Genomic DNA, 13,038 nt, shown 5'->3' with positions numbered 1-13,038 from the left:
GAAGCACCAAACCAAGAGAAAGTCCAAAAACAGCAGGGTTAATATGAAAGCTAAAGAGAGCTTATCTCATCATATTCCCCCTAAAGCTAAGCCCACCGAGTACCAGAGTAATGGCACTGGCCAGTCACCTTCTCCATCACCTTCTCCATTAACCAGACCACCACCAGGCCTTTCCTGTTGGAATGAGGATAAAACACCGACTGTAATAATGCAATCATAAATTGGTCGCAGTTAAGTTCAGAAAGATGGATGACTTCTGCGGCAAAGTGGAAAGGATGGAGGGACTCTGAATGTGCTTCGTCTCTTTTCTTTTTCCTCTGGTACTTACACGCACATTCACACATCATCAATACACACACACTCATCCTGGCTCACGGAGCTGGACGCTCAAGCATGAAATGAACATGAGCAGCGTGAACTTTGACTGGCATTTTCACACTGCGCCAGGATTTATGGAGCACTATATACGTATCAGAATGAGCTCCTGACAATAAAGAATGGCCCAACGCGTAGCTGGGGAGCCCAGTAGGACGGGTTAACACAACCCATCTACCAATCACAACACAACCCATCACAATCCATCTACTATTACACAAACACAAATAGAATAACACAGAGACGCATGCATACGGTCACCCAGACATATATATATGTATATATAGAAATACGACATGAAAGCAGACTGGTGCACTCACACAGCAGCTGCACAGTTTACTACTGTTGGTCACGGAGAGGCTCCTCAAGTAAGAAACATTAAATTGTAACCAGTAGTTCTGAACAAAAAATGTGATTGTTGAGAAAAAATACTTGCTAACAAGTACACAATAGAGAGAAAGTGCATTTCACTACCTTTGAGGAGCTTGCATCGTATGGATTCCATCATTATCTGTGATGATAGTGAGTTAGCTTACCAGGGTTACAAGCTTTGCAATTGTACTTGTATTTAACCACTAAATGGTATTTCCTCCAGGAGTTGGTGGAGAACAAAATAAAGCTAAAAGGAGAGTGAATATTTGACTTACATTTAGCAGGTGACCATAAACACAACTCAAGATGAATGCTAATGTTCCTACATGTCTGCTTGATTTGCAAATAAGCCACTATCTGCTAACACATTCACCATATCAGCTTTATGAGGTGGTAATAACTTTGTCATAATTTGCTAATTGTCTGTAATTATTGTATGCATCAATAGTGCAAATATAATACATTTGGCTAATTAAAGGTACAGTGTGTAAGATCTGGCAACATCCAGTGGTGAGGTTGCAGTTGTCGTAAGAGTAGTATAGGTCATTTGGAGAATATAAGAGTCAGTGTGTAGAGTGTGTAAGTACGTGGGAAGTGAGTGGTGAAGCAAGAGAGAGAGAGAGTGGTTGCAAATGTGTATGTATTGAGAATATCAAGTGAATGTACAGTGGAAGTTGCAGTTTGTGCAGAAATAAATGCTGCAGCTCCTAAAGACCAACAGAAGTTTCCTGTGTCTTGTTTCCCGGCGGCTGGGTGGAGTGACGGGGGTTAACTCCGGAGCGAGTAATGTTATCGACGCCGGCTTAAGCAGGAAAAGTTAACACAGTGATTTGTCTGTTAGGCTACTGTAGAAACATGGCGGCCGGCTCTGTGAAGAGGACCTGCTCCATATGTAGATATAAACGGCTCATTCTAAGGTAATGGTGATTATACACTAAAGAAAACATAGTTATTATATTCCATTTCTGCCAGTAGATCCCCCTCATTGTTACACACTGCTCCTTTAATACAATTTCAGCAATATAACCCATTCCTATATGTCATATGGTATCTTCAAACTGCATGCAAAAATACTGTATATCAGTCATCATTTAGTTTATTTCACTTCATGTAAGTAGGAAAACAATTACATTCCTTGCAAAAAGCAAACTCCTTAAGGGCCTTGCTCCTGGCACTTTGACAATTGTTGTTCAGAGAAGGGATTGCTCATTCCTAGTAAACACTGATCAGACATTTCATTTTTATAAATATGCTTCTAACACCTGCTGCCGCTATCATCTGAGCTGGCAGGTGAGAAGTAGTAGAAGCTCCATTATCTGCCAAAGAGGAGAACAAACAAGGCGATGTCGAGTCCAACTAAGGCACCATACTCCACTGATCCACTGTTTGCTGTGAGCACGGGAGCCACACCCAAACAGCCCGGAGTTTGCTGTCTGCATATCCATCTTGGCAAGGACACACAGCGCTGGCATTCTCTTTCAGCACATTGCTATAAGCCAGGCGATTTGTCTGCTACCACAAGGCCTGCTGTCAATTGAGCGCGTTTTATGGAGCCAGCAGGAGATTACCTTCAACTCAGTGCTCCTCGGTGTCTGTGTACCGTCTTGAAAATTTATCTCAAAAACTATGTTTTTTCCAATACTCTGAATCAGACTCAATAATGGACTTCAGTCTGCCTGGATCATGCATGTCTCACTTCGCCATGACATATGGAGCCGGGAAGTAGAAGCCCTGAGATTGCATAAAACAAATTTACATAGCCTACGCACATACTCAGAATAACACACACAGACGGCTTGCCTTAAATTAACAAGTCAAAGTGATTAATTCCCACCGGTTACACTTCTTGTTGCATTTGTGTCCTTTGCTCATTGACATTTGAGCCTTTGTTGCTCCGTTCTCATGCTCTGCAGACCTGTGCGGTGCTGTAACACATCGCCCTGTCAGCCCAGACAGCACATCCATTGTTTCATTTCAGTCTGGCTCATTGTAACACATGATCCTTCACCAAACAGCAGCAAACCCATTCAGACAAGAGCTATTATGCATGGCAATCATTCTTCAAATACGCCAACAATGGGAAAACAGCTTAAGAATATAGGTGTTGTTTGTCACAATCTCAGCATTACCTGGTGCTTTGATTCAAGGAATTCTGTGAAAAGGTCGCTAATAAAACAAAACCAGGTCTCAGTTTTGATTGCCTGACTTAAAATACTCAGTAAATAATATACACCTGTGAACAGGTACTTTAAATATTATTGCACTGACTCAAAATGACCACACATAACACATTTGAGCTAGCATGTTGCTAACAAACACGTTGTTTAAAGGAATAGACATTTTTGGTAAATATGCTAATTCGCTTTCTTGCTGAGATTTAGCATTGATGAGAAGATTGATACCCCTGCATTTTTTTTGTAAATAGTAATAAAATCTTATTTCCTTGGCATTTTGTGAAATACATTTTCATGCCAAGAGTTAGAGGAGAAAAAAAAATTTGCTAAATTTGTTAATTTGAAAATAACTTGTATCTCATTTGTATAATCTGTACCAAAAAAAGTGTAGAAACGATGAGTTGTTTATTTTTTACTATTTGACAGAGCCAGGCTAACGTTAGCGGTTTCTCCCTGCTCTAGTCTTTACGCAAGCTAAACTAAGCTAAGCCAACTGTCTCCTGTCTGTAACCTAATATTTAACAGACATATTGATATTCTTTTTTAATCATAATAATGTGGTCCCATTTCTTTGTTAAGAAAACATCTATTTCTACATGAAGCAGGCCACTTCAGGCCAACATTTACAGAGATTTAGCAGCAAACAAGTATTGTCTATGTGAAGATGGTACGGTACCAGACTGTAAGCGTGTTTATTTCTGCTGTGAAGTTGGTAATTTTAACATCGGGGTCTATGGGGATTGACTTTTGGAGCCAGCCTCAAGTGGCCATTCGAAGAACTGCAGTTTTTGGCACTTCCACATTGGCTTCATTTTTCAGCACCGGAGGTTTCCGTTTGGTTACAATCTGTGCTTCTCTGTTCTTTTACAGGCTGGCCGCACATGGCTTTTAATGCATGTTAGTGAATGTGAGCGTGCCCCACTGACGGAGTCATCAAGGAAGCGTAGCGCTCACCCGCCAGGCCCCCCTCAGATAACCACCGTTAGCTCTGTCAGCACTGTTGCCGTTGTTCCACTGTTAGCGCTGTTAGCTGCCAGCCGCCAGCCGCCATGTTGAGAGCCGGGTGGAAGCAATAGATATGCTCTGAATTTCCTTTTTAGCACATTAACCCGCTCTACCATGCGTGAAGCCTCTGGTAGCTTATTGCTTTCTCATCATCTCATTATAAGCTAATTGTGCAGCTGGTCCAAGTCACACACTTTGATCGAACGTCTTTACTGAATAGCTGTTAAAGATAATAGGTCAACTTTACACATTTGACTTTAGTGAATGAGAGAGGCACTGCAACCTTTACAATAACTGAAGGCAGCAGAGTAAATTCCCAGGTCTAAGCAGCTAAATAGCTCTTCTCACCTTGACAGGTAACTAAGGGAACATCTGGACGGCTCTCTGTAGACATTACAGTGGCATGCAGCCGCACCAGAAAGGGCCAGATGGCCAGAGGAGGACACATTCAGGTAAACTCTGTGCCTCTGTGTGTGCGTGTCTGAGCTCACGTATGAGTTTACCTATGTGCACGTGCCTGTGTGTGAGTTTGTGTGTGTGTGTTAGTGTGGGCATCTGCTGAGGAGCCTCAGTCAGCTCCTGTTTCATCTCGCCCGCCGTGGATCTGCTCCTCTGAGCAGCCAGCAGCCGAGTGCAGACGTAAGGAATGGCAGTTATTCCAGGTGGAGAATTCCTCATCCTCCTCCGACAGATTCCCTCACTGTCCGCCTGATGAAAGCCGATGAGCATCAGCCTTACTGCAGCTCAGCTTCCATCTAGACCCATCAACCCTTGCATCTGCGCACCCTGAACCCATTTCCTGCACTCTGCCTCGGAGCAATTTACCCTTGCAATTGCGATAAGTAGCGGACTGGGCAGCAACAACTGTGGGTCAATTCACTTTTAGCTCACCAAATTAAAGATGTAAAGTGAAACTGCAGCAGACATGGTGAAGATGTGGCCTTCATTCCAGAGCTGCCTGAAGGTTAGGGAAAAAAAAAGGTTTCTGGCGAGCGAAAGTCAGCTACTTTGAAAAGCGGAACCAGCTGTGAAAATCTGGAGGCAGGAAAGTGAATGAGAAACTCTTTACGCTCCCTTAACTACTGACGGAGTTGTTCCACTCTCCACATTTAAAGCATCGGGGCTGCAATGTGCAGCTTCCAGGTGGAGAGAAAGGCTGGAAAGTAAAGGAGATGAAGGAATTCTCTTCCAGGACAATGAAATTCCTGCAAGTTAACCAACTGAGTCCTTTCAGTCTATGCCACTGTGTCCACTGTACTGTAATACTGTACAGCAAGTACAGCTTGGTGTTGTCCTTATATAATTCTTAATACTACTAGCAATAGATAACTGAGTTTCATACAACTAGCCTGCCAAATGATAGTTTTTTATACTTTACTTTGAGAAATACAACCAACTTTGTCTACAAAAGCCTTTTTTCATTTGACAAAAGAGGGCAAATAATTCAAAAAAAGAAATTGTGTAAAATTTTAAATCAAGAAATGTCTAATGAAAGAAAACATTAATAAGATTATGAATCTAACCAGACATTTGATGCCAGGTTTTATGTTAGGGCTGGGCGATATAGCCTAATTCTTCTATCTCGATATAGGTAATTTCATGCTTTTCGGGTAATTCAATAAATAAATGGTAAATGGACTTGCATTTATATAGCGCCTTTCTAGTTTTCCGAGCACTCAAAGAGCTTTACACTACATGTCGACATTCACGCACACATTCATACACTGATGGCAGAGGCTGCTATGCAAGGTGCTAACCTGCCCATCAGGATCTAATCTAAATACACATTCTCAGTTAAGTATCTTGACCAAGATGTGAAGACAATGCTTGCAAATTTGTGACATGAAGAGGAGTCGGACAGCTGAAGGAGTGACTGAATGAAGCTGTGGAGACTTGAGGTGAACTAGCAGTGAACAGCTGCATGCTGCTGAGGCTCACAGACACACTACAGCACGGTAGCACCATGACTGATGTCTATGGTCTCTGCGCCACTTGACACCAGATTATTGCTCTGCGGTTTAATACAGCCACATGCCATAAAGCAGAAGTCACACTGCACGCAGGGATGAGGCGAGGGGACGGCTCAGCCCCGAGTCTCCTCTGTTCTCCCGTCTCGTCTCTCATCTCCTCCCACGCTCTCCGGAGTGCACGCACTGCTGAGCAGGCAGGCACGCAACGCACACATCACAGAGAGCCCCAGGGGCACAGGTGCTTAGAGGTGAATAGAATAATATGGTCATGCTCTGTTTTAACTCTACGTTAGCTCAAGTTTCACAACCGGAGGGGTTTTTCACACAGTCCTTTTTTTCTATCCATCCCTCCATCCGTCTGCCAGTCACTCTGTCCTGTCGTCTGCCCTCCTGCAGCGAACCTGGCAGCGTACACCTGTTCCAGCCCAGGTCGGCCCCCTGAAACTCTAACCCACCATAAAGACTGGGAGAGCTGACAGAAAGGTCAGAGGTCAGTCAACAAAGGAGAAGTAACTCGCCTGAGAAACAGTAGCCAGGTAGACCTGCAGCCATTCACCACTTCTTCTTCTTCTCTCTCTCTCTTTCCATTTCTCTCACACACTCCTCTGTGCACAGTAACATTATCAACAAAGCAATGTTCCTGCTGGCTCCTTGGCCATGGCAACCGAACACTCTGCCCCACTTCTTTCTTTGACAGCTATACAAATCCATAAGTGGGCAAGAAAAACAAGCACACAGCACACACACAAATGGCTGTGTAGAGATAAGTGTTTATTTCACACTAAGTCAAACAAACTCCGAATGCACAACGTGCCTGACTTTTTGGCTGGGAGACATTTTTTGCATGGCGTAGATGATTAATTTCCTTTCTTCACTGCTTTGGGAAACAAAACCTCATTTGTTACATTTACATGGATTCGCTAATAGCTCTGCATGTAAAGTGGATTAAGGGTCAAATGAGGAACAAAGCAGAAACAAATCAAACATGAATCCAAATGAGTCGTTTGTGAGAATTACTGGTCCCATAATTTATGAATTCGACATGAAAAAACTGGCAAAAGGCCTCACGGTACAAATTAATTCCTGCAGCCACATTCATAGTCACACTCGTACACACCATCCATAATAGGCTTGGACACATGGTGCATACATCAGCAGTGCACGGTATTCATGATTAGCTGGCTTGGCTCACTCTCTGTCACCAAGATTTAACTTCATTACACCTTCATCTCCATAGTGACCCGGTCCTAAATGCAGTTTCCTCATATCCAGAGGGCAAAGGTCACCAGAAAGGTGAGGCCTGGCTGCAACTGACCTCAACCTCCGATGGCTCAACTTAATCCAAATGTTCGAGCCCTCACAGCCCTGCAGGACGTTCCCTGTTAATCAGTCAGTGTGCTAGTGAAGCTCACAAGGTCCAAGACTGCTTGTTTATTCATAGGCCTCAGTATTTATGAGCGGGTGTTAGCACTGCTGACTTTATCGCTGACCTGCAGCCTCTGCAACATACCAAACCCCACTGTGTCTGCTCTGGAATATGGCTTGAAAATGGAAAAGACTTTATATATTTACATGTTCCAACTTTTAGCTTTATCAGTAAAATACATGGGCTGCCCCCTCTTAGTCTGTTAGTCTACTAATCAGTCTTTTGGTCTTAGTCGACTAAGATTTTTTAGGCTTTTTTCATGCTGAATGAGTTATTTCCAATAAACTTATGAGCACATCTCTGGTAAACACAAGATTTAAAGTGTTGCTTTTGTGTGATTCTTTGTGGAGAAACTCAGTTTTACAGATCTGTCAATTAAATCAACTAATTGATTAGTCGACAACATTTTCTTTTCTAAGAATTTCTAAAAGCCTTAAAAAATACATACATTATAATCAGCCTTTGAGGGCAACAAACACGTATTCTCAGCTGAAATCTCAAAAGAATAGTTTGACATTTGCTTATACGCTTTCTTGAAGAGAATTAGATGAGAAGATTGATACCACTCTCTTGTCTGTACGCTAAATATGAAGCTTCAGCTTAGCACAAAGACTGGAACACAGGGGGAAACAGCTAGCCTTGCGTGTTGACGTGTTAATCCAGGAAGTGGCTGCGCCTGACCAAGAAATAGATGACCGCAACATGCTATTTTTGTATGCATTAAACAAATAAGATATAGTGTGCTAATTACTCAGCTTTCAACACATTCTCATCCCAACTCGTCACATACGGCCACTTTGTCACACCCTGGGTGTCACTTTACTTTACTTTTGGCATCAAAACCACTATAGTTACCCTTGGATTAGGCAACAAAACCACTATAGTTAGGTTTAGGAAATAACTACATGGTTAGGCTTAAAACTACTATGTTTGTACAGTGAAAATGACACTGAATGTTGTGAACATGGAACATGAACGAACAGCTGATCTGCTGGATGAAAGCCTAGTGTTTGTTGAACCCATCCAACTCCCCTCCCGCCTACCCGGTGTGTCTCTTTTCTCTCTTTAAATGACGTCACCACACTCCAGGCGCACTTTCTCGTAGCATTTACTATTGCCGCGGATGGGTTTACATTGTAGTTAAGGGAGCACCCAGAGCGTTTCATACCGGCGCAAAGGGGTGCCTTGTGCGGTGGTACTGAACGCCGATGGCCGTGATTAAGCCTCAGTATTTGACGCCTTGGGAATGAGAACGGGCTGACGCTTTAGAGGTGCTAGTAGGCGTGTTTTGTTACTTTGGACAGAGCTTGGCTACTGTTTGCCGTTTCCCCCATTTTTCTGTTTTTATGCTAATCTAAGATAACCAGCTGCTGGCTCCAGCTTCATATTAACTACACGGACATCGATCTTCGCAAGAAAGCGTATTTCCCAAAATAGTTTTATACAACTTCAGATATTCTTTGAGCCTTAGCAATGATGCATATTTCATCAACAGTCTTCCTGGGCTCCCGTTCTCCCTGAATGTCATCTCTCTCATGGATCAGCGAATACAATTATGGTTAGCCTTTCAGAAAACAGGTATCAAGTGACAGAGCTCCTGTCTAAACTGTGACTGAGGGGCCTGAGCTGCTGCAGCCTGGCCGTGGGCGAGGAATTATAGTCCTTACAGGTCACAGTGACTCCAGGCTGCTGGCTCCATACAAACCTAATCGCCTATTGTTGTCAATGACACTCTCTTAACTTTTTCATGAGATGGTCGATGACACGGGCACAAAAAACACTTTGCTCTCATTTCATCTCATCAGCACACACACAACCTAAACATGAAGTATCCCTGTCAGGTCAGAGGCTTACATAAAGCACAGAACAGTTAGCATTTATGAGCTGAGCTTGGATCTAATCCAGAGCCTCTGATTACAGTAAGAAGCTAATTGGTTTCTTTGAAGCTGAGTTTGAAGTGATCGTCTTTCTTTATATCATACCTAACACAGCCACTGTGTCCAGCCACAATAAGCACAGTCTACAATTATTGAATCCAGACTGTCTGCTATTCTCTACTGAAGTTATTCCTGACTGTAGGTTTTAATTATGCAAATTAAATAGGTGAATTCCCTCGATTACATCCCGTCTGGAGGTTGTCAGTGTCTCTGCTCTCTCTGCCTGTCCTTTTAGCAAAGGGCATTTTTTCCCAGGGTTTTTTTAATCATCTGCTGTCTGAATAACAAAAATGTGCCATGGCAGCTGAAACTTAAGGGTGGTAGCTCAAGGACGTAATTTCAGCAAAGTTAATTTGGGGTTGAGCCCTTCAACACAATGTCATAGAATATTTATAATTAGAAAATCATTGCAAATTAAATGCATAAAGGGCAATGTAGTTGCATGTGCAGTTTAAATAGTTGCAAAAAGTCGTCAAACACGAGACCGTGTGCACTGTTGCTCTTGAAATGAAGCAGGCACTTAGAGTCAGGAAGCATGAAAAGTATTTAATTGCTGCCAGTGGATGTGAACACATAAAGAAATAATTTATCATCCGGAGTTTTCTAATGGCTGCCAGTGTGGAGGAAAAAGGCCTTTACCTCCCCCTATATTTGAACACTTGCAGGACATAGTGTAACCTAGTTCCTCTAGACCCAAACAGGAAAACACAAAAGCTGTCTGGGAGTTTTCAGTGAACTTTCCCTCTTGTAGTTTTCATGTCGAAAAGCACATTCACTCGACCCAAAACACTCTTCCTTGAATTTGTATCCAGTGGCCTCTACTACTGTATTCAAACAATAAGTCTGCAGGCAGAGTGAGGGAGAGAGGGATGTCTGGGGACCAGGCCGACTTCCTCTTCACAAAAACGGGACAGCAGGCGGATGGGGAGGGAGGGGAAGTGCGACCTCGGGTAAACACTCTCCGCTCTCGTTTTTCCCATGGCAGCCACAGACACAACACTGCAGGCCGAACCCTATAGCAGGTACCGTGATCCCAGACACATCAACAGACCACCTGAGCCGCCCTGTTGACCCCTTCCCTCCACGGAGGAAGCAATTTGGAAGCGATCACCCATAACCGCATCCATCCTAAGAGGCCCAACAGGTGGGCAGCTCCAACTCACAAAGACAATGGGTTTATTATCCTTCCATACCATAACCCCGGTACAATAAGAGCACCCTGCCATCACTGTTTGTCACCCCGGAATTAAGGCCCAATTTAGCCATCAACAAGAGCAAAACAGGGGGGAAAGGGGGCTGCTCCCATCTCTCTCTACAACACAGAGCACCTGGTGAAGGCCACTATACTGCTGGAGGGTCCCACAGTAAAAAGGGGAGGTCAGTTCCCATGGCAGATAATGGCAGTTAGGGGTAATGTGTTTACAGGGTGGACTTACCTGATACCTGAACATAGATCTGATATGCTCAGAACAAAGATTAGACCACACATGCAGATGTCTCAAACAGAGAGCCCAGGTGTTTCAGAAATGCCCCCCTTGTCTACCTGTTCCCGTATGAACATCGGGCGCTGTGGGATTTGGGGTGAACCTTGAAGAGGTGTAATCCAATCCGACTTTGGGACTCTCTCTCTCTCTCTAAAACGGGACAACAAAGGAGAACCAACCCGAGGGCAGACCCGGCCCGCCACAACAACAGCAGTCTCTGGGCCTATATTTAACAGCGGTGGGAATTGTGGGAGCAGCCATACAGGAACACTTTCAATGCACAGCGAAGGTCGACTGGGACTTAACTTCCTCCTCAGTCTCCAACGTGAGCAGCATTTCAACTCCACCGACCCCCCCCCCCCCCACACACACACACACACACACACACACACACCCAACAGCAAAATAAAGAGATAAGCATTGTTTAGCCAAACAATGGGCCACTTTCAAAGTCTCAAAAGCTTCCATTTTCACATTCAAGGCCGGCATTTGAAGTCAAACATGCAATAAACAACTTTACAAGTGGATTGTGGGAGCATTCTTGGTTCAATTATAAACCATAGAGAGGCTCGAATTGCATTGTCCATACATATGAGCTTTAAGAGCAGGTGCAGGTGGGCGAGGAAGGCCAAAAGACATCAGCAGTGCCACAGAAATGTTACAGCAGCTCAGACTGAGAGGAAGCTGAGTTCCCTATTACTGCTCTCTGAGTGCATCTATAGCTCACATGTTTAGTGTTTTTAACCTGATTTGACTCATTTTAAAAAAGAAATACTGTAAAATAGCAAAGCAGCTCGGGTGATTTCAAACTTTAATGTGTGAATAAGTGCAAAAATAGTTTGAATTTGAAAATGAAATTGGCTTAAAAAAGAGTGTGAAAAAAGTGATTAAACCAACCTTGAGTGAGTTTTGGTCTGCCAGGGCTAGCGCCTGCTTCTTCAGCTCTGTGACTTTCTTTTGACATTGCAGGCAGAAGCCTCCCTTCTCCTCCGACTCGGAGATGGAAACCGACCCGGCGCCCTCGGGTGGAGGCCGGCTGCTGCATCGAGCGTCCTCCGCAGAGTGAAGCCTCTTCCTGGGGGTCACCGGAGACTCTCCGCTCGGACATCCCTCCACCTTCAGCATGAGGGGAAAAGTTTGGTTAACTTTTTTTTTGCTCAAAGTCTTTTTATTGATATTTTTTACAAAATCGAAAAAATAGTTGTATAAACAAATTATACCCCCACCCCCATCCCTTTAACAATATTACTGCACCATTAAATAAGCAGTTAATTTCATAAACAATTACATTTATACATATAAATGAATTAAATCCAATAGCAACATAAATTAAACATATACCAAACAAGAACTAAAAACATTTTTTCAAAAATATTAAAATTTTAAATTAAAAAAAAAAGTTTAAAAAAAAGGAAAGGACCAAAAACAAAACAGAAAAATAAGTAAATAAAAAATAATAGTAATAATAAATAAATAAAAAAACTAAATAAAGAAATTATATGTAATATGATGTCAGCAGTTTAAAACTTCAATGTCAATTGTATCCATTTTTTCTACATAGATTAAAAGTTTGGTTAACTTTGATTGTAGGAATGACAACAGGTCACACCTCCAGAAACTGTTTTGTTTGTACCTTGACGACCAGTTTGAACACAGAGCACCTGTCCAAAGCGCGCACCAACGACATGCAGGTTGTGCTGCTATCACAGGTACAACAACCTGCATGATTCCTATTCATACACCTAATCGTGTGCAGTGAGACACTTACAGTGAACGTGCGGTTGTTAAGGTCCCCTCCATCTCCATCAGGAGCTGAATTGCCCCAAAATGAGCTCATTCTCCCGGATCAAGGCTATACACCTTCAGGAGAGAAGCGTCTTCAAGAAACACCAAAACTCACAAGTTGGAAAAAAAAACGCAGTGCAGATCCATATAGGCTGGTCTGGAGAGCTGACTGAGGGTTACCAGTCATCTGTCACATTGTACTGGACCAGTAGCTGCTGGTCGAAAGCAACTGGTGAGTTGTGCCATAAGTTTACAGAGGAGGAGTTTTGGCACAGGAGGTGCGCAGGAGGTGGGAGGTGTTACTCCTGGAGTGGGAGGGCTTAAGAAAACTTTCCTCCGCATGTTGATGGAAGACTATATCCTCCTGGGAACCGAGTTTAAAAAAGTCTTCCAATTACTTTTTTTTTTTATTTCCTTCCTTTTTAGGGTTAAAAGAAAATCTTAACAATTTAGGCTTGTTAAACTTTATTTTTATTATCTACTGTATAGTGGACTACAGGACTATTTCAG

General features: G+C 43.1%; 1 protein-coding gene across 1 annotated transcript in view; it reads right to left on the bottom strand.

The window, feature by feature from the left end:
• The window catches only part of kif26ab (kinesin family member 26Ab), a 72,832-nt gene extending 60,035 nt beyond the window's left edge, over positions 1-12,797 (bottom strand). The window contains 2 exon segments of the mRNA XM_037746907.1: positions 11,641-11,859; positions 12,512-12,797. Coding sequence (XP_037602835.1) covers positions 11,641-11,859; positions 12,512-12,580 — 288 coding nt within the window. The 5' untranslated portion in view covers positions 12,581-12,797.
• Positions 12,798-13,038: the final 241 nt, after the last annotated feature.

Source organism: Sebastes umbrosus, chromosome 16, assembly GCF_015220745.1.
Source record: "Sebastes umbrosus isolate fSebUmb1 chromosome 16, fSebUmb1.pri, whole genome shotgun sequence".
In the NCBI taxonomy this organism is placed as follows: domain Eukaryota; kingdom Metazoa; phylum Chordata; class Actinopteri; order Perciformes; family Sebastidae; genus Sebastes; species Sebastes umbrosus.
The sequence above is the reverse complement of the archived record's forward strand: the minus strand, read 5'-3'. Positions and strand labels throughout refer to the sequence as shown.